Source organism: Cupressus sempervirens, chromosome 1, assembly GCF_028749045.1.
Source record: "Cupressus sempervirens isolate cs-2001-9-10 chromosome 1, ASM2874904v1, whole genome shotgun sequence".
Taxonomy (NCBI): domain Eukaryota; kingdom Viridiplantae; phylum Streptophyta; class Pinopsida; order Cupressales; family Cupressaceae; genus Cupressus; species Cupressus sempervirens.
Window position 1 is genome coordinate 191586733 of NC_143118.1, and position 22998 is coordinate 191609730.

General features: G+C 35.3%; 2 protein-coding genes across 7 annotated transcripts; one reads left to right on the forward strand and one right to left on the reverse strand.

The window, feature by feature from the left end:
- Positions 1-7606: 7606 nt before the first annotated feature.
- LOC149576760 (uncharacterized) lies at positions 7607-17852 on the reverse strand. Of its 5 annotated transcripts, XM_089819650.1 has the most exons (5): positions 17598-17852; positions 15851-16012; positions 13379-13453; positions 8456-8867; positions 7607-8376 (listed from the first exon to the last, which is right to left on the reverse strand). In XM_089819650.1, exons 1-5 carry the CDS (start codon positions 17633-17635, stop codon positions 7801-7803), a joined length of 1263 nt encoding a protein of 420 aa, XP_089675776.1. In that variant the 5' UTR covers positions 17636-17852; the 3' UTR covers positions 7607-7800. The 5 variants fall into 5 exon arrangements, with proteins under 5 accessions (XP_089675776.1, XP_089675784.1, XP_089675792.1 ...); XM_089819658.1 differs by lacking the exon at positions 15851-16012; XM_089819666.1 differs by lacking the exon at positions 15851-16012 and having other exon boundaries at positions 8456-8880.
- A 132-nt stretch (positions 17853-17984) lies between these two features.
- LOC149576761 (putative aldo-keto reductase 2) lies at positions 17985-20908 on the forward strand. 2 transcript variants are annotated; one of them, XM_089819697.1, is made up of 6 exons: positions 17985-18144; positions 18281-18539; positions 18636-18833; positions 19339-19511; positions 19597-19699; positions 20286-20908. In XM_089819697.1, the coding sequence occupies exons 2-6, from the start codon at positions 18330-18332 to the stop codon at positions 20622-20624; spliced, it is 1023 nt and encodes a 340-aa protein (XP_089675823.1). In that variant the 5' UTR covers positions 17985-18144; positions 18281-18329; the 3' UTR covers positions 20625-20908. The 2 variants fall into 2 exon arrangements, with proteins under 2 accessions (XP_089675823.1, XP_089675832.1); XM_089819706.1 differs by having other exon boundaries at positions 18292-18539.
- Positions 20909-22998: the final 2090 nt, after the last annotated feature.

Here is a 22998-nt window from a genome sequence, read left to right on the forward strand (position 1 = left end):
GAAGGTTAACAGAAGAAAATCTAGGGATGAGGAGATAGTGCGAGGAAAAGCGTGGGAAGCTAGTGGAAAGAGGTAGGATATAGCATATTGTTACTATAGGAGAGGTGAGCTATGGAAAGGATAGAAGTAGTTGCCGACTTGACTATTATCATGGCGGGTATTGAAGCTTGTTACCGAAGATATGGATAGCGTGTAATGGAAGCAATGGAGAATGTGGTTGGTTCTGTAAAAGATGAGTGAATTTGATGAAAGCCCAACAACAAGAAGTGTTAGCTGAAGCAGAAGAAAAGTGTGAGCGAAGAATTAAGCTAGGAGTGAAATACCAATGGCCGATTTGCAAGAGCAGAGGTAGAAAATGCCAGAGGCGATAGAAGGAGGAACGGGGGGATGGAGTGAAGAGGAAAATGAAAGCTAAGGAGAAAGGAAATGGTTGCAGGGGCAGAAGCGGAGCCAACAAGAAGGAAGAGAAACCTTGCCATGTTGAAGTGTGCAGTGTTGTGATCGAGGAGTGGTGGAGGCGAGCAAAATTAATCCAGCTCAAAATCAGCCAGAAGAGGTAGAAGAAGATCCGACCTTGCTGCAGCTATTAGCAGAAGGTACGATGCAACAAACAGAGGCAAGGGAAAAAGAGAAGGAGACAAACTTAACATGTGTGGAAGTGTTTTTAGAGGGAGCAAGTGCAGAAGATCAGCCATCGATAGAAGAGACTCTTCCAGAAGAAGAACAAAGATCCGTGATGTGACCAACAACGGTTGAATGGAAGAAGGGAAAAAGTAGTTTAGGGGATATGATGCAGAGCTCTGGGGAACAAAAGGGTGACCCAGTGTTGTCTGCATTTTGGCCATTTCAAGCATTGCAATCTAATGTTGCAGTACAAGTGGCTCATGATGCAGCTGTGGTGATGGAGAAAGCATTGGCAAGGGAAAAAGAACCAGCTGACCAGGTAGAGAAGGATGCAAATTTCTTTCAAGGCCTGATTGAAAGAGCGCGAGAGGATGGTGCATGGATGGAAGTTGAGCACCTAGGGATGATGTTAATGATGGAGCAAACAAGAGTGGAGACTGTGGAGGCAACTTTAGCAGCTGAGAGAGCAGCGATGGAGAGATGTGAAAATGAATTAGTGCTCCTGTGGTCGCAAGTAGAAGCATTCAGGGAGTCAGCAGTGCAGACCAATAGTTTAGCACGAAGGTCACAAGAATAGTTGAATGCAAGTAATGCACGCATTACGTGGTACCAAAATCAATTGAATACAGTGAAACATGAGAGGGAGTCAATAAAAATGCTAGCGAATAGATATGAAAGAGAACGTGATATTGCATAGAGGACAACAACTATTCCAAGAGCAAAAAGACTATGGGCAGAAATGAAGGATGTCATGGAGCAATTAGTGAGGGTTGCGTGAGAGGCGGCATACTACATGGGATTATATCACCAAGCGGTCCCTTTGGAGCAAAGGAGAGGAGTTGTATACTCTAAAAAACATTTTATGGAGCAGATAAACACCCTCTTGACATCCTTATGGAGGAGATATTTATTAAAATATTTTTAATAAACATGAGGATTAATATTTAATCTTAATTAAATATTTTGAGTTGGGATTAAGGTTAGAAAATGATGGGATTAGCCTTTAATCGAAATTAAAGAAGGATTAGAAGATTCTGGAAGAGGATAGTGGTCTTAAGGAAATTGGTCAAGTTTTGGGCAAAAAATAAATAAATAATTTATTTTGGGATTTTTGGTCAATTTATTAATTAAATAATTAATAAATAAGGAAATAATGTTTAAATAAGATTTAAACATTTTTGGGAGGGATTCCTTAATTAAATATTTTTAATTAAGATAAAGGGATTTAATGGCATAAAAATTAATTAATTAATTAATTAATGATGATGTCATCAGGGATTTTTTTCAGAAAATAAAAATGCTTTATTTTCTAAAGGATTTTTAGGTGTCTACATGGGGAAATTTTGGAAATGGAACCTACATCCTTACATAGAGTGAAAATAATATTGTAATACTTTTTTTTGTACACAGGAGATGTTAGAGGATAAGATGGAATTAACTCAACTTAAACCTACTAACATCCTGTTAAGAGTACACATGGAAGACAAATACAGAATTGTAGCAAAGAGACCAAAGAATTCATAGATTTACTGATAGATTTCACAAGATAAACAACAACCAACATGCTTGGTTGTGAGGCCTTCTAAATTGCGACATTATACAAAGAATTATAACATCGAGTTACAAATGTGCAATCTTTATCTACTTCATGCCACTTCCTACTTATTCTCACCTTGCTCTCCGACCTTCCTACATCAAATCCATGTGCTTATATAGCCAGCTAGACCACAAGTCAGCCAGTCAGGCATTTAATTACAATATAGGTCCAGTCTTGCAAATGTAAACCATAACTCGAGAAATTGGCACCATTTGTTCATAAGCTCTTAAGAATAGGTCCAAACACAAGTTAGGAGTTGCCTCTCAACTACGCAAGATTTCATGTCATCGTAGGAAACTATGCCAAAAGAAACAACACGCCTCATAAATTGCAAATAGTAGGAAGCAAAGACTGGAAAGAATGACATAGAACTCGAGAAATATGACACATCAACATTTGCGCTCATAGGGTAAGGACTGAAAATAGGTCATCAACAACATGCTAATTGCGCATAGCACAAACCTCAAGGTAGGAATGACTACACGGGGAAGAACAAACATGTATAGAAATCAAGAAATGTTCTTGAGTGATGCAAGATTGCCCATTGACCCAAAATGCTCTGCATCAAGAATCCACCTTAAATTTACAACCTTTCAAAATTTAGGGAGATTGAGATGGCTTCTTATTGCATCAAGTTAATGAATTCACCATTGCCAAAATGGGAATAGGTATTCATCAAATTATAAAATGTGTTTTTTTGGATGTTGTAGTTTTCAATGGATTAACAAACATGTATGCAAAATTCGGGAGCATGCACAAGACAATTAAACTGTTTAACAAAATGCCTTGGAGAGACATGGTTTTATGTAATGCAATGGTGGTAGAATCTAACAAATTTACATAAGGGTTTGTAATTTTTTGGTTTATTGTTATAAATATGAGGTTTTGGCTCATGGTTCTACAATGACATTTGTTTTAGAGTGTACATTAGTTATATTTTGACATTGTGAAATTTAAACAATGTTGGATTTTCAGCATTTGACTGACTGGAGTATTTTCTATTGGGAGTAAGCATAAAGAGTTAAGCCCACTAGGGATCAAGTCTTGCTAAGTGCAAGGCTCGAAGAAATCATAAGGGATGAGGCTAGGATCATGCCCCAGGCAAATTTGGCAGTGTGGATACTCCTTAGTCCTTGGCTCTTAGCCGAAGAGGTTTTAGGCATGCATAGGCCTGTATCGGGTAACTAAAAACTTATTTGTGGATGACCTACATCAAAAATAATAATAATAACTATGAAAGAAGAACTTAAGCTTTTATTGGCATGACTCATTGACTAGTCAAATTAAGAAATTGCAACTCCTGCAAGAGTGCAGTTGGCAGGAAGCTGTATATCTCATTAATTATTCTTAATCCAATAAAGAAAAGGGTAAACAGTGATCATACCGACAAAAATACCTTCAAAAGAATGAAAAATGCACAGGTATGCACAAATATCTTTAATGAAGTATGTCAAACAGTTATCTTATGCACAAACGTATCTTTCAGAGAGAATGGCAAACAGTGATCTTAGGGCCCATTTGGTGAGCGGAATAGGAATACAAGAATAGGAATAGCTATTCTAGATTTGCTATTCTAGTAATACAAAAATGGAATACGTATTCCTATTCTTTGTTTGGTTCACCCAGAATTTGATAGGGAATATGTATAACCTATGTTTGGTTGTGCAAAAGCGGATTAGGAATAAGGTTATTTTTTATTGTTATTTAATATTTTTTCCATTATACATTTGAATGAGTTAGACTACTTTTACTTGATTTTATTTTATTTTTTATGTTTTTCAATTTTTACAATGTAAGTCACAAAGATCACATATACTCTCCAACATGAGAACCTTATGGCCTTATCATTTGCGAAATGGCTATCCAGCTGACAGAATTTTTGATTAATGTCATTTTTAAATTATTTTAAAATTATCATAACACTTCTATTGTAATTTTAAATAATGACAAATGGTAGATTTGGTCGGCTGCATAATAAACGTTGCCTATCATTTGTGCATAACCTATAATATAATAAATATTAATAAGCTAATAAATAAATTGTTGAAATGATTTTTTGAAAGATCATTAGTTGTCATAATATTTGTAAGTAAGATTCAAACGTCATTAACGCATTATAGTTATTCTTCTATTAATAAAATTATTTTAAAAACACTATTTTTCCATCGTGAAACTTTTTTCTTCCTTATGAAAAATAAAATCCTCCATTAAATAATTTTAAATAAAAAATCATTCTTTCCAATGTAACAAATTCTTAATCAAAACTCAACTCTTCAAAATCAATTGAAATAGTAATGAAACTAATATAATTTATTCATCATTTTAATAAAATTAGTCACCAAAATATAATTAGAAACAAGTTCCAAACAATAAAATAGTCAAATTGTTATTAAATATGTCCACCATTTCTATTCAAAATCATAAAATAAATTACAATAGTTGTTTGGGCTTTTAACTTCATTTACGCATATGGTCCCAAAATACTACTACCATTGAAATAATTATAATTCCCAACGTGCCTCCCAACATGCCTTGAAGAAACATGTTTTCACTCTCTCGGATCTTGCACAACTTGCACTCAGTACTTTCATGTGCTACGGATTTGGATACGACAGATGTTGGGGGGCCCTAATTGACCCATTGGAAGAAATTACAACCACCATCCCCCTGCAATACAAATTCTAAATTAGTAGCATCTAGAACAATTAGTTGGTTCAAAAATGTAAGTTCATACAACAAAAATTAGTAATAACCTTTCTTGAATTTGGACAAGAATAAAATTTACATTCTAGGTTATCCTTAGTATGTGAAGTCTTCACTACTACTCCAGCGCCACACTTGCAAACATTGGTAAATTTAAATCCATCAAACCTGTATAAAATACGAACAAATACAAATAAAATTAAACATTCAATTAGCAAGTATTATAATAAGGATAGTGAGGATAAATGGTTGAAACATTCAATTAGTCATGACCCAACATATAAGACCTCAAATCAAGAGAGTCAAACAAAAAAACCATTTATTTTTTAGCTGAACATCAATGATAGCAATAGACCTTAAAGGAGCCCCACTTTGTTCGCAAATGAGAAATGGCAGTTTGTTCAACTAATTTCTCTCTTTCTCCTGTATTTGCATGAGGAATGAAACTATCCCATAAAGCTAACATGAATTGATACCTGACAAAGGAGATGACTACAATTTTGGAACTTTGTTTGTATTCAAAAGAAATATTGTACATAAGAAAACATACAAATGGCACTGATAAAGAATGTTGATATTATAGTGAGTTGATAGCAGCATGAAACCTGAAACCAACAGCATGCATTCAAGCTATGACCTCCAACAACTCTAACCAAAATTCAAATTAAAGAAAATAAGAGAAAATTATCATGTAAAGAAAAAGCCTCAAGATATAATTTCTCAACTAGGGAGACTAAATAACCAGGAATAAATATGTAGTAACAACATATGATGTTGTTCAAACCTTGTCTTAGAACTAATGACAATGATTACATACCAAATATTGTTGCGATCATGCATGTCATAATTCATAAACTATAGAGACAATATTTTAAACCGAAAATTTATTTCAAAACCAGAAGCAAAAAACACAAACAGGATGCAAAAAGTTGTCATGTTGCATTTTAAATGATATGCCAATCATAATTAATAAACTGTAGAGGCAATTTTTTAAACAGAAATTTTATTTCAAAACCAGAAGCACGGTGCAAAAACAAGATGTAAAATGGTGTCATGATGCAATTTTAAATGAACAAATAAGCTATCATTTATTTATGCTATGGTGTGTTTAGTTTTCTCATAGTGCTGGATGTATTGCGAGCAATCAAAAGACGGGTTACTTGGCTGCCTGCTAAGGCCTTTTCCCACACTGCTGTAACAGTGCAGATAATTGTTTGGTGGACCAGTGTAAGTAAGAAAGAAGTCGGTGTGAATGAGTCAGTTGTCCTTCATTAGTTTGTCCTTAGTGGGAAAGTTTTTGTGTGTGTTTTTATTGGTTATTTGCTCCCTGGAATGGCTTCTCCAAGTGTGACAACATTTCTAGCATTAGGATTGAGTATATGCATCCAAATCACTTCTGAACTACTCATTTTTCATAAGCATCATAATGTTATCCCCAAAGAATTGGACATCATTTTGCAACAGCAAGCCAACGTATGAGGACTCAACAGTGAATTATAAATCAGAAACTAATCTACAACGAAGACATAAATTATGATGGTGAGATATGATTATTTCCATAGCTATAAAAGTCATAAATTTTTGATTGAGAATGAGGGATTTCTGCCTCCTAATATGAATGACAACAAATTCAATCTGGACCTGCATTACTGCACATGACTTGAATGGGCTTATGAGATCAAATTACAAAGATAATCCAGCACTTCCGTAAGTGAAGGAATTTGTAGTGAGGTAACTATCTCAGGTGGTAGATAAACAATCTAGATATCTAATATTTACAGGTATAGTTTTTACTGTCTAATTGTAACAATTGGTTACCTATTCACATAAAAATTGTAACTATATAATTATCTATTCTAGATTGTTACAATTGTAACTATCTCAGGTGACAGGTAAACAATCTAGATATTTAATATTTACAGCTACACTATTTTATGTTATAATTAAAAAAAATCATAAGTAAATTTAAATAGTTAAATACAAACAACAATAATACTGAGAATCTTTTTCTATTATAATTATAGTTTTGGATCTAACTGCATCAGTCATTTTTAAAATCTATAAATCATAGTCATTTTAATTCAGCACCGAGGAAATTTTAGATTTGGTTTGCATGAAAATTCTAAAGTTCTAGTGTCATCAAGGATATTCACAATCAATAGCTTGTCAATTTATCTGATTACTTGTCCACTCTAGACTTCATTTGAAGTGGATTTAGACATTAACCAAAAAAAAAATTGCCAAGATTTAAAAGAAAAACTAATAACATGCAAAATTTGATCTTGAGAAACATATTATTTTAGTGGGATTTAAATGGCTTTGGATCTTTGTGTCACCCAATTCCAAACCCAAACTTTGGTTCCAGATGAAATCAAAAGGTTGTGTAAGTAGAAATGATTGGAAGAGGCATTGCATATTTTGCAAAGTATGAACTACCATAATGTGGAAATATGGTGAGATATGATTATTTCCATAGATATGATTATAAATTATAAGTAAAATGTGTACCAAAATTATAGATAAAAGTCACTGTTCATAGCTATAAAAGTCGCACATCATACATATTCTAAGCAGGGACAATTTAATGGCATGAGGTTTGATAAAATTAAGAGGCAAATAATAATTGTTAAAGTGAATTAATCAATGAAGTTTTAACAGCTATTAATTAAATGGGGAGACACATTTTTATGTTTGAAAAGTCACACCTGTAATATAATGGGCAGAAAATGAAAATAAGTTCTAGGAATTTGACACGTATGGCTGATAAATATTACCACAGTGCTCAACAAAATGTGAACACTCAATATAGAGTGCTAAATAGTTCTAAAGAAAACTGAAGATAATATAAAATACTAATTTCCTCATCCCTGAGAATATTACAATCCTCCAAAATTATATCTAATATAAGCTTCCCTCGCTGCATCATCCATCTGTAAGAACCAAATAGCTCTTGTTGGTTCTTGCATAAAATGATCAGATGCGATAGTCATAGTCTCTTGATTGATTTCAGGGATGGCTTTCAAGGCAACAAACAAATCTACAGCTTCTTTTTTAGTATCCTCTTTATCAAATTTGATGGTGTGTGACTGTTTGATTCCCTCCTGTATCTCATGGATGCTTTCAGATATAACATCCAAAGAAGCGGCCATGCTTGCCTTCCTCCTCTTCGGCCTCCTTGTCGTTGGTGTTGAAGGAATGCTTCTAGCGGATGCAGTGGACTGATTTGACTGAATGAAATCTTCATCCAAATCAGCAGCATCATTCATAGGTGTATTCAAATCATCATCATCATCTAGATCAATAGCATCATCATAAAGGTTACCATCTTCAACATCTTGTGGTGTTCCAGCTACACTTCCTTCCGCTATGTCATTTCCCACTATGATAGCTAGATCATTAAAATAGTTGAATGGCTGCCTCCTATACACTCTTGCAGTTCTGAATTCTTTTCTCTATACATGTTGCCAAAATTAAATAATTAGATATTTTTTATGACATTAGTATTGAAAAAAACTTTGAAGAGGACATTACCTTCAGAAGTTCATCCCACATGCTATCCTCAGCATCCACACATTGAGTTACCTCATTCCAAGCAAAGCCACTAGTATTTCGTAACTCCTTTATTATTCTATACCCCGTCTTCCATGTTTTCAACTTATTTCTGAAATTATCCTTTCCAAGGTTCAATTTCAGCTCTTGATTGAATCTCCTCTCGATAGCACTCCATGCTTCTCTGCGAAAACCTCCTTCACCTTTCCTTCCTAGATTGACTTGCTCAAGGAGCAAATCCAACAATATTCTCTCCATTTCTTTAGTCCATACAATTTTTGGATTTCTAGACGAAGTTGGAGTAGAAACAGGTGTAGTAGCAACAAGGGTGGTAGTGGGGGGCATATTAACCTCCTCGTGTATGCTCATCAAATGATTTGTGAATGACATATTGCTGCAATAGGCAACTGTTATATTGTTGGAAAACATCCATAAAATAAAAGTGCACATTATATATTGTCAACAACAACTAAAAATATATATCACCAAATATCAACCGTACTCTGAAATAACCCCTCAACAAACCTATTTATTCATTCACATGGACTAATTATTCAGTACAAGTAAAATGTTTTTCTGATAACAACTATGTGGAGATTTATCAGAGTTTTAGAATGAGCCAAAGACTGCTATTGTAGAGACTAAATAACAAGAGGCTTTCATATGTGTTGGGACTTTTATTAAATTAGCAGCCGCAATGCCCCCAGCTCTACATATACAACACTGCAGACAGGGCAATTCCTATAGAATCTGTGGAAGCATTTATTGAAAAGCAAAAGAAAGCAGGGCACAAAGTGAGGGCTTGCAATTTTGAACTATCACCCCATGCTATAAATAATCTAATAAACTTAGCTGATTTTATTCCATGGTGTCTATTTAAAGGAGTGCCCTTGATTTTCAATATTATTTTTCCATAATGACATCTTTCGTAATCTTATACATGATCCGTGTTTTCCTGAAAATATTGTGCTATTGTTTTTCTCTATTGGTCTATTTTGACTTGCAAAGTTAATCTACTATTTAGTCTTTTTCTTGAAGGATAACATTCCTTTTCTTTTTGTGTTATATTTCATATTTCATTTACCATGCAAAACCAAGGTAATAAAAAAGTATGTGTACAAATTTGTTTTGATCTATATGGCTTGGCCATGTTGTGCAATCACAATAAGTTTTTGAGTAGGATCTGATTTCTGTGGCCATATACAATTTTGCTTCAATAAAGCATCTTGTATGGTATTTGACTATTAGTTAAATAGAGCCTTAGCTCAGAATATTCACCACTCTCTATTCGTATATAGGTGTTTCACAAGAAAATGTTGCATACTATATGGTTGTTTAAAATTTGATGATTTTGAACATGCATTGTTGCTTTAGATTACTTAGCAATGTTGTCCCTTTATATCTTTAGTATCTCTACAGGAGACAAAATGAGAAATAGGTATTTTTAGAACAGATTGAGAATATCCATGAAAGGGGTTCACATTTTTCAGTCTCAATCTCTCTAGGTTGAGGTAACATAATACAAAAAAGTGTATTGTAAAATCCACCATAGAAATGGACCAGCTAAAAACATAGCTTCTTCGGCATTTGCAGTTTTACATACATGTAAATCCCCTATGGCTCAATGATCAAATTATATCATAGTATAAGTAGGCAGAGAATCAGTTTGATAGTTTGAAGCTCTATGTAGTAGGATAGTTTTTTCTTCTCCAACCAATCAAATAAACAATTTGCAGATTGAATTTGAAATTGCAGACAAGAGAATACAAGTATACAAATTTGGAAAGCAGAATTAGACAAGAGAATAGATGTATGCAAATTTGGAGGTCCTATGAATGTGGTGTAGGGCCCATTTGCCGTTGCACCAAAAGCCATGACTGTTAGTGAACATTGAACACCACATAATTAACCACCTGTGGGCAGGGGAGCGCGTCGCATCACCCAACAATCTCCCCCTCGACGCGCATACCAGGTGCTTACACGAGTCGGGAAGGCACCGGGGAGATTTGAACCCATGACCAAGCCAAAACCAAGCTCTGATACCAATTGTAAGGCCCATTTGTCGTTGCACCAAAAGCCATGACTGTTAGTGAACATGGAACACCACATAATTAACCACCTGTGGGCAGGGGAGCGCGTCGCATCACCCAACATGTGGAGAGAAAAACATGGCAGTCAAGCAATGTGCATAAATCCTATGAATGGACCAAGTTCAAAGCATATAATAATGCAATCAAATCATGCGCTGCCATTAAACCCAAATCAGTATATATAAATAAAATAGAGAATTTATACAGTACACGGGATGGAAATATAGTAGCAAACTTTATCACCTACGTATATCTTATTTGAGTACAGTGTCAAAATTCCAAGCCTTGAGATAAACTGTTGGTTTAGTCGAGAGCAACCAATCGTTCAAACATCTTCCCTTCAATGGTCTCGTGTAAAACTAGCATCGAACGTATTCTAAACTAGCATCTCTACTTAAGATCTCAGTTATAGTGAGAAATTAGTTTCAATGGAGTTTGTGTTGGCGAGCTCTACATCTGATATGGGGTAAGCTATCAAACCCATTCATTTAAGTTTCATTGCTATACTTTTCTGATTTATTCATTTAAGATTGAATATAAACTAATTGCGTTGTTGTTGATAATGTATGAAGGTATGTGGATGGCAGTATGATAGTGGGAGGAGAAAAAGATTGCAAGTGTGGGGCAAACTGCTCCTGTGACAATAGCACCTGCAAATGATCTCATGAATACATTCTCTTATACTTTAGTATATATAGGATGCATGATGTTGTGCAAGATAAAGCATAAAATATATATAGATGCAACTCAAATGCAAACCGTTGGTTAAGAAATAAAAGTAGATGAGAGGTGCATCTATGCAATTGCCCTCTCATAAAAAGGGCGATTGCACTGCTAACAAATAGAATCAAGTGTTCAAAACAGAGCCTGAAGCATTGTTAAATTGAACAAATAGGTGAAAAATTCAAATGATTGATTTTTACTTGTACAATTGTTAACAGAGCTTGAAAAAACTATACAAAGAAAATCTTATTACAAAACCTGAAGTATCTAGCTATTCAAAATTTTGCAGTATCAAAAATTTGCAGTATGTAGCTATTCAAAATTGAAATAGAATGTATCAATGCAAGTAAAATGATCAACTAATGCCGAGATCTATAGTCCTCCCACATATTTTCTGCTAGTTCATTTTGAAAATTTCCCCAATCATCTCTATCTTGTTGAGTCATCCCAAAAGTCTCAAGAATTGGGACATTTATCCCTCCACGATCAACTTCCTCTTCAATTTCCACTTCGTGTGGAACACCGTCCTCGATCGTAATGAAATTGTGTAGTATGCAACATGCTAACACGATCTTTGTTTGAGTCATGATACTATAAGATGTCGCATGCCTCAAGATAGGAAAACATTGCTTCAAAATATCAAATGTGCGCTCAATCACATTCCTGAGAGAGGAGTGTCGATGGTTAAATAGCTCGTGGGCATTATTGATTGGGTTTGCTCTAGAAAACTCTTTTAGGTGGTATCGTGTACACTGGTAAGGGGCGAGAAATCCAAGAACATTTGGATAGCCAACATCAACTAAATAGAATTTTCCTATACAAAAAAACAATAAATATTATGATTGAAATAACATAAACACTATGGTTTACAATAATGACTAAATAATCATTAGAAATATGATCAAATATACTAGGGGGAACTATTAGTGAATCTGCTCTTGATAGAGCTGAAGCAAGAACACGACTATCTGCAGCTAAACCTTCCCAACCAGCAAGAACGTATTGAAACTTGTAGTCAAAGGAACAGACACCCATTACATTTTGTGACAGGTTGCCTTTTCTATCGTGGTATTTTGCTTGGTTGTCCACATCAATGGTAACTGGTATATGGGTCCCATCAATTGCTCCAACACAATCCTAGAACATTAAAAATATTATAGTCAAATATGTGACAATATACTCAAGCAAGAAAGTACATGAATCCAAGAGATTTACCTTGAAGTACAGATCAAAACGGTCCTTCCCAAGAATTTCTAGAGGGGTAGTTATGGAAGGGGGCAAAAAGTAATTGCCATGGAACAATATGATTGCCTTCAAGACCTTGTGGAAGTGACGACTCACAGTCTCTCCTGAGTGACCAAAGTTATGGCCAACCTTACGATTCCTTAAATTGCGGCCAAGGGTATGTAGGAACATGATTAGTTGTTCTTCCAATTTCATGTTTATCGTATCTTTAATGGTCCCTCTCTCCCTTAAAATATTGGCGAGTTTGAAAAAAGCTCCTCTACTCATGCGTATTTGGTCATGGCAATCTGTGTCATTAAAATATATAATATGTTTAAAGAAAGGACAAGCAGGTCTTCTTCGCTTGCGTAGTTGTCTTCTAGCATCATCATGAGATGCTACTATGAGTACTGCTTGGGCTGCAAGCAAAACAACAAGTACATGCAAGAGCATGATCTTCCTAACAATGCTTCCATAAACTCTTTTATCAACAATAGGATCCATCGAACACCCTATAAACACATATATAGATTTAATTTAGATTTCCATATTAATAAAGATGAGGAGAAGGGGTAAAAAAGACATTCTCTCCATATCCTCAAAATTATCAGAGGTTAAGGGATGTCCCCAATTTTAGAAAATGCTCAAAGCAACCATGATGAACAAACTAGTGCCAAAGTTGGTAGTGCCAAATTCAAATGTTCTATAACATTTACCAGTACTCTTCACACAACAATCTCACCAATTAAATGCTTCTCTCTATTTTAGCATAAATTTCTATGTAACACATACACTGACATGCTAGTGAAACAAATAGCCAAAAAAAACATTATTTAAATAGTCTTAATATCACATTGGTGCTAAGTACCTGAAGAATCCATGCAAGTGCAGCCTGGAACTTTTTAGTTGGCAGGTTGACAAGTTGTGGGAAAATGGGTAAGACCTGGAAAGGAAACAAACCAATGATATGAATATTCCCACTTTGAAGTACTACAACAATAAAATGAAAATTCCATTAAAATAGATTGATAATCCACACTATAATTGAGCTTATACATCAATTTCTGTGGCTGGGAATAATACCCAGGTATATATATAACAATAGCAAAAGGTAGATATTCCAAAAGTAGTGCATACATTTATAATTTATTAATTCCTACCATAAAATTTATTCACCTCCATGTTTAATCATAGACCTTATGGATTTTCAAGATATGCATGGTGCTGATGAAGAACAATATGCTTTGCTTTTATCGTTAATAAGACTATTGAAATCATGACCACAACCAAACACATTGTTAATAAGACTTACACTGAAACTTGTTTTAAATGATGCATCATTGTCTTTTACCTAATAATAGATCATAAAATGCCATTTAAAGCATACTTTGATGTAAAAATCTCCAACGTAGTTCATACACTATTAAGTAGGAAGAGCGAAAATGGCAAAGTTGGTCAATCCTCCTTGGTTCACTAGTTTTTGTGGTCATTTACAATTAGGAATGCAATCAACACCACACATGTCTAAGCAGTACTTTTGATCACAATGCTAGGAGGCAAACATATGTTTATGCAGCAAATTGCATATTAATGTGCAATTAAAGACATTTGCAAATACTCCTTGTAGTATCACCTTCATTATCTTAAAGACCAAACTATATTAAACAATATATTCACATCATCTGCTAATTCCAACAAACAAAGAAATTATAGAGCACTAAAATAGACAATCCATTATATTCCACAAAATGATTGTTTGCATTCCCAAGCTATTTTTGCAGCCTCCTACAAATTCAACTAGTTAAGGCATCACAGTCCAAGAATAAGATACAATATAATTCAGTTCTAATTCTTTTGGTTTTACTTGAAAATGACAATTGAAAACATATATAAAATCAAAGTTTTACACAACCAAGAACACAATATATAACAAGATAGCAAATCAGCAAATATGATAAAATCTTCAGTACCAAAAAAAGGAAAAACAAAACAGATAAGATACAAAATAGCCATCTTCTTATGATGTCATCCATCTTCGTCTTATGGTGAATAGCCACAGCTATGCTTCTGTTTCTGTTTACCCAAATCAACAATTATGGAGCATCCGGATGAAGCAGAGGAGAAGATGAGGTAAGTTTGCTATATTTCAGCTTGCTTCTTTTCTTGCGATTCTCTATTTATACTAGGTGGCCTCGAGATATGTAGACAAGATTTGGCTGGACAGACTATACGTAGAAACCCATATTTTATTCCAGATTTCCCGTTTCATTATTCACAATGTGTGGTGATTCGTGAGAGATCAACAGTTTTATACTTAATATGCACATGCACATTCAAACCATAGCCTTTCCTTGCCATTTTTGCAGATCATACAACCAATGGACTACAAATTGTTTTGCTCTTTTAGAATTGGGAGCTTAGGATGGTTTTCTAATTGTTTTCTAGAACTGAAAAGCTAATGAGGGAATCTATGCTCTTCTGATACACTAGTTACTAGTTTAGATTCTATGTCGATCTCAATTTCATTAAGAAACTAGGAAGACATATCTTAAGGGTTTATATATGTAGTTGGTAGGGGGCGATGGTCAATGACAGGAGGAGTCTATGAAATATAGTAAGAGCATTTACTACACCGCCTGACTGCAAATTTGGATCCAACTAGTGCTTTGTCAAAAGTTTGAAACTCAAATAGTTGCAAATCTGAACAATATGCAGTAGGAAAATTGTGAAGTATCCCTATTCATAAGGGCATTAGGTACTCCCAGGAAGGTTGTTAGTCAAGATGATAGGTAAGACAGTATCTTAGATTTCTAAATCGAGGGTTCAAATTGTTAGTTTTTCTTCAATGATATGCAAAAAAAGTAGTGGGAAGATGCATGTCAGTCCAGAAGTTTGTTGATGTCTCAGCTTAATGTTGACACTATAGATGGCAGTAGAAGTGGACTCTTGAGAGGTATCTCAAGCTCAGAGGTGTCAATCATGTCAAGCCAGTTTAGGTTATTCATTGAAAGTCTAGATGGAAAATTGGATTAAACCAATCTGAGGTTTCAGGTTTTGATACCCGACATAAATTTTGAATAACTGGATCGAATTTAGTGAGGGGATTCTTCTATTTTTTTTTTAATGCTAACCTTCGCAACAATTTCCTCCTCTGAGGACTATTATCAAAAACTAAGTAATGTGATGCCATCCTTGCATTTCAGAAAGTGGTCACCGAGTATTTTTAGTCAAATATGATGCACTAGACTTTTTAAAGTGTTGCTTCCAAATTTCATTGGCAGTGACAAAATGCAACACATAGACATTAAAACTGTGTGGATTAAAATATGAATAAGATTACCATGTCCACACTAAGTAGAGGAACCGCACATGAAAAGCATAATTCTGGAAGTCGTGCCTGGCACACAAGCCCCAACCAGCCACGCAGCCATGCTCAGAGCAGTGCCTGTGCAACTTGCAGCTCTTGCACTCATCTGCGCCTCCCAGGGATCCCTCTATAATTCTTTCAAAAAAGAGATAAGAGCAGGGATTCGTTACTAAGTAAAATACTAATTCAATTTCAAAAAGCAATAGATAAAAAAAAGAAGATAATCGCGAGCAGGAAATTACACCACGGCAGCAAGGTCTACGAACTATATTTTCAAAATGACACTCGACATCAGTAAGAAACGCCTTTGATGGGGTTTAGAAACTCCCGCAGCCACTCCTGATGGGCATTAAAAGTGGGGTCATCCACTGAGGCTGCCAGATGATATCCCATACCCATCCAAGAAATTGGAGGCTCAAACCATGACAAGTAAAAATGACTGCATACATTCCTGGCCAACTCTGGGTGCTCCGAAGGCATATGGAATCAAGCATAAAAGTGTGAATTATAAATTGCTTTTAACTCAAAACAAGGAGCATTCGTAAGAAAGACGAGAAAAAACCACGGCAATAAGGTCTGCAAACTATATTTTCAAAATGACACTTGACATTAGTAACAAATGCCTTTGATGGGGTAAAGAAACTCCCGCAACCACTCCTGACGGGCATTAAAAGTGGGGTCATCCACTGAGGCCGCCAGATGATATGCCATCCCCATCCAAGAAATTGGAGGCTCAAACCATGACAAGTAAAAATGACTGCATACATTCCTGGCCAACTCTGGGTGCTTCGAAGGCATATGGAATCAAGCATAAAAGTGTGAATTATAAATTGCTTTTAACTCAAAACACAGAGCATTCGTAAGAAAGACGAGAAAATGATATGACGACCAGTTTGAACCTTTTAAACTGCTTCTCTGCCTTGGATTCAGACATTCTCCTAATCATAACACAAAGTAATCCATCAAACTTTCATTTCAGCCCTCTCAGAATAATTTATGTCACTGTAAGAAGGCTCCTTGTTCTAAGTAAATTGTTGATATTTCCTGTTCAAACCCTAACTAATGGCAGATGGTGGTTAAAAAGAAATACTCAACGCTATGCTCAATCAAACAAAGAGTTAGAAATCTTTACTAGAGAAATATGTGAAGACCTTCAAACCTGTCTTAAACAAGCTTTTGATCGAAAAGGAGGCACGATTCAATTTTATACAAAAAATTATCCTGCGGAGTTGATTCATGCTCAAGCACCTAGGGCAACACCTCATATCTCTTTTGACATATGGCAACACCAAGCTTACAATCACACGGGTAAGTGGAAGGGGAAGAAGCAGCATACTCCACAGTGGCGTGGTGTTAGTGTAGCTCAGGAGGAAGATGATCTGGGGCCAAAGCAACATATGATTAGGGAAAATGGATGCGAGAAGAGCAAAGAGGGTAAGCCCATGTCTTGCGACGAGATTGGGAATAGAGCCTCTTGCAAATGTCATATGCAACTTCAAATGATGACTTCATCTATCTTTTCATACATTGTAAGTTCTGAAGGCAATAATCATATGATGAGTGTTGCAAGTAGTAAGGAAAAGCAAAGAAATAATACGAAAAAACTAACCCTGAATCAGCGTGGCTGTCTGATAAAAAAACATAGCTCGCGTAGTTAAAACAATTCAACACATCTGCAGGTTTTATGCTTTAAAAAAAACTGTGATGCAACATTGCTTACTGTGAACACAATTGTGTGGCCCTAAGCTTCCTCTGCATTGGCTGCAAAAATGGTTGCTGGCTGCGGAAATGGCTGTGGACGAAAAAAAACCAAAAACCCTCTTTCGCGACAAAGCAACATCTGAGTGCCAAAAAGAATAGGGCTTCACGAACACGGGACACGGACCCGATATTTCATAGTTTTCAGCTCATAAAAACGTGGAATTGGAATACGTATTCCAATTCCACCTCTTTGGGTGGAATTGCAATACCTTCTTTTTTGGTACAAAATGGCATACGTATTCCACTCATATGCCTATTCCGTATTCCTACATGACACACCCAAACAGGAAATTTGACGCTTTTTGAAATATACAAATGCCTATTCCACTCCAATTCCGCTCACCAAACGGGCCCTTACGGACAAAAATATCTTTCAACGAGAAAGGGCAAACAGTGATCTTGTTAAATTTGATTCAGGCGATGCGGATGTACGAACCATTTAGGTGCCACTTTCAATCAGTTTGACAGTGTTTTCCTTCTCTGGGATGATTCAACTCTGTGAATAGGTATGCAATTGCCCTTTCAACAAATTAGTTAATATGAAACCCTAATTTTAGGACATCTAGATATTTGATTTCATCTTATTTGAGCATACCGGAGAACAGAATGCGTGAACCTTCATTTGTTCTGCACTTGTGGTAGATATTTCACAGAGCCCTCAAAGACAAAGGCGGAGACATTATCAGTACTAATGGCAGTACCAAGGATTAAGCTGGGTAATGAGGGTTTTGAAGTATCAGCACAGGGATTGGGCTGTATGAGTATGTCGGCACTTTATGGCCCTCCCAAGCCTGAAGATGAGATGATTTCCCTCATTCACCATGCTGTTTCCAAGGGCATTACTTTTCTTGATACTTCTGATGTTTATGGCCCTCACACTAACGAGCTTCTCCTTGGAAAGGTAGGATTCTTTTAATTAAGAATACCTTCAATCCTCCTCTTTCTTTTTTCCTTCAAATCTTTATTGGGTTCTTACGATTTTTGGGTTGATCTGAAGGCATTAGAAGGAATAAGAGAAAAAGTACAGCTGGCAACCAAGTTTGGCATAGTCGTTACAGATGGTAAATTAAGTATTCGGGGAGATCCTGCGTATGTTCGGGCTTGCTGTGAAGGAAGTCTGAAGAGGCTCGGTGTGGACTGCATTGATCTTTATTTCCAACATCGCGTTGATACCAAAGTTCCCATTGAAGCTACAGTAAGAAATTGAATTTTAACAGTCGAGGTGATGTTTTTAGGTTTCAGGGCTGTTTGGCACATCTTATTTAAGTATCAAGGAGTCAAACTATTTGTTGTTCAAGTTTAGGATTGATGACTTGAAAAAAGGTTAAAATCTATTTTGAAATTTTCTCTTGCTATCTTGGCGAATTTGATGAATTCAGTGGCCATATAGCTGATTTCGTTTATATATGGCTTCTTCAGATTAGAACTCTGTACAAGTGTAGCAATTGGCCTATACTTTTTGTGTAACTGTTGTGTTATACTTTTGAGTTTTGCTCTTGCTATCTTTAGAGAATTTGATGATTCAGTGACCATATAATTGATATCCATATATTGCATCTTGAGATTGATTTCAGCACATGTGTGACTGTTGTCACATATTGCATCTTGAGATTGGAATTCAGCACTTGTGTGGCTATTGTCACATATTGCATCTTGAGATAAGAATTCAGTACATGTTTGACTTTTGTTTTATGCAACAGGTTGGAGAACTGAAGAAATTGGTTGAAGAAGGGAAAATAAAATACATTGGACTTTCTGAGGCTTCGGCAGCAACGATTCGAAGAGCCCATGCTGTTCATCCCATCACAGCAGTTCAGATAGAGTGGTCTTTGTGGAGTAGGGATGTTGAGGAAGAAATTGTTCCAACTTGCAGGTATGTTATGTTTTGGGAAGAGAGTTTTTCATGTTAAGTTTTGCCTCCTATTTTGAATGACCAACAAATAAGTTTTGTCTTTTAGGGAGCTTGGCATTGGAATTGTGGCATATAGCCCTTTGGGTCGAGGTTTCCTCTCTTCTGGGGCAAAGATTGTTGAAGGCTTGACAAATGATGATTTTAGAAAGGCATTCACTAAACCTTCTTTGCATTTATAAGTTTCAGTAGATACTTCACATTACCATTTGTACTCTTTCCACTGTGCGCTCTTTAATGTGACCTATTGAAGAACAAAATTGTTTTCTATTCATAAATGGGTAGGTTTAAGCTCCATTTTCCCCTGTTTTAGGTGTATTATATTGTAGAGAATATATTGGAAGTTCATGGGCACGGAAGTATAAATACCATGGAAAGTGGGTATCTCATTGAATGCCTTTTCTTTGATCATTAACTGAGGATGGCCTTTGTTCATTAACTGAGGATCCATACAGTAACATTATCAGATATTCACAATTCATTTGTAAAACAAGTTCTTTTTTGGATTTGATTGTGTGTATTTTTTAGCATCAATGTTTCGGATCACATTGCATCATCCATCATCAGTATGAAAAAGTGCAGGATTAGAAATGGTAAAGATGCCATAGTAAAGTGAGGACCCATATTCACAGTTTAAAGTTTTGAGCTTACATCTATATTCTTTAATTAAGATTGTGCTTTCTTAATTCTATTGCTGGGATAATTTGTGATTTTGTTGAAGTGACTTATTTTTTTCAGAGTTTGCCAAGGTTTTCAGGAGAGAATCTTGAGAAGAATAAGGGTATCTTTGAAAATTTGTGTGCCATTGCTTCAAGAAAGGGATGCACTCCAGGACAACTTGCGCTTGCTTGGGTTCAGCATCAAGGAAATGATGTTGTTCCAATTCCAGGAACAACCAAAGTTAAGAATTTAGAAGAGAATGTCAATGCACTTTCGGTGAAACTTTCGCTAAATGATATGAAAGAAATAGAAGCCATAGTTTCCTCTGGTGCTGTCCATGGAGATCGATATGGTGAAAATGTTAGTACATGGATGACGTCAGAAACACCTCCTCCATCTTCGTGGATAGGGACATAAGTAATTTTAATAGTCTCTATTTGGTAATCAAAAGTAAGTTGAATAAGTAGATTCTATTTTCCAAAAACATATGTACAAGAAAAGGAGGATGTACATAATGTAGAATTGCAGGATTGGAGTGTCATTTGCTCTGAGATATATTTGTTAGATAGAAACGTAATTAATTTTAATAGTCTTTATTTGCTAATCAAAAGTAAGTTGAATAAGTGGATTCTATTTTCCAAAAACATATGTACAAGATAAGGAGGATATACATAATGTAGAATTGCAGGTTTGGAGTGTAATTTAGATATATTTGTTGGATATGTCAAGTAAGATGGGTTTTGAATTCTTTTTAAACAAGATGTATATGATATGAAGAATATTAGTTCTTGTTATTATCTTAAACTAGACTTCTTAATTTAGAAAATATCACAGTTAAATTTTGATAGCAATATGATAATTATGTAAGACCCGCGCTAGTACCCTAGTTTAGATTTCATAAAGTGAATGTGATTAGGAGTTGATTAGATTACAATGGACATTTTTGTTACTAATGATTATTTATGAGATTCTATTAGAGAATGAGTAGACCTTGGTTATGATAAGTGTAATAACCATTAAATAACTTTATATGGAATAACTAAGATCACCTGAAAAGGAAACTCTATATGTTCAATCTAGGGACTCGATCAAAGGATTTACAGAACAGTTTCCTAGTCAAATTAGGGAAGATGAATTAACATTCTCTCTTCTAGGAGATAACAAGGAATGTAGGTTAAAATGACAACAAAACATATGATTACATTTGAAACTTGGGTTTAAAGTACGATGACACAATTATGAAAACATTCTAACAGTTTGAAGAATTAACCCTAGAAACTTACTCACAGACCCCACATAATGTGATAAAGGGATATTGCTAGGAATGGCAATATGTTTAGCTTGATTAAAAGGATCCCAGTTAGCAAGTTTGCATATTAGTGATTTTTGCTTAGGACATATATGTTAAGATCCATTTTATATTGTTTTAACGATTCACTAAAGATGACTTAGAGTTTCATTGTTATGTGAGAAAGAGTTGTGATGATACCCTGATTGAAAACGATTTATATTAAGAAAGATTATGGTTGATACACATATTCAATATGTCAATGTGTTAAATATCTTATGAGAATGATAATGCAATGTTTTGAATATGTACTTAGATGGAAGTTACATGGAATATGATATTGCAATGTTTTACTGATAGTACTTAGAACAAAAATGATTAGATGATAATTAATTGTATATGTTAATGAGAAGTATGTATGAGGTATTGGATCAATGGTGTATGTGTTTGTATGTATCTTATATTATTTTATTGGGTTACTGATGTTTAAGTTGAGTGTGTAGGAAAGTTGAACTATGGAAACTTAACGGGGAAACGAGGTATAGACACATGTTTAATGACTTTGCCAAGGTGAATCTTTGTAAGATTTGTAAACTTCGTTGTGATATGCTTATTTCGTGAACGTGTGATGTGTGTGCGTGGTATGTTTCTCATGTGTAGATTTTGAATGTGTCATGGGTGACGTTTCAGTGCATTTTGTGTGTGTCCCTTGACACTTGTACTTGTTATGGGAAATCACATGTTATTCGTCAATGGATCATGTGGCCACCTTGTTTCGTGTTATATGCCTCAATTAAGTAATTTGATTATTGTCTTAGTTAGGAGAGGACAAGGTTGTCACCCTTGAAAAAACATTGAAATTTGAATTACCTAGCTTTAGGAGGGTCATAAAGTAACTTTAAGGTAAATTGTGATTAAAATTAACCTTACCCATGTTAGTACTATAGGTTAGGGGGATATTAATGACCTCAATGGTGTCTAGTGGACTTAGGAGACCCCATGAAAATGACATTCTTCATTGAATCCGAAAACAAGAGGGTTATAAATAGAGGCATAACTAAATGGAACCTCACTTGGCAACTCTCTACCTTTAGAGACTAATAGGGTTTGAAGAAGGAGGGAGTTCTACAACAATTTTTCCATTGCCTTGCTTGGAGGAAGGTTGGTATCATGATCCATGAAGTCTCTTCATTTTGCATGTAGGTTAGAAATGGTGTTTTTACTTCATGATGGGATTGTGGTGTCTTGTGGTGTATTTGTGAATGGATCTTCTTGTATGTTGCATGTGGGTAGTGTTGTGCGAGTCTCTCTTAAATTTGTTGTTTCATGTTATATGTCTTGTGAATTGGGTGTGAGGCATCACTCACCCTTGGGAGGGAAGAGATGCTTGGGGTGAAGGGGTTAATTGGGCTCACACATGGAGTTGAGGAATTCTCCCTTGTGTGGAGATGGTTGTATATGTTTTATGGAATGCAAATTATCTTGCTCACTTGCATCTTGGGA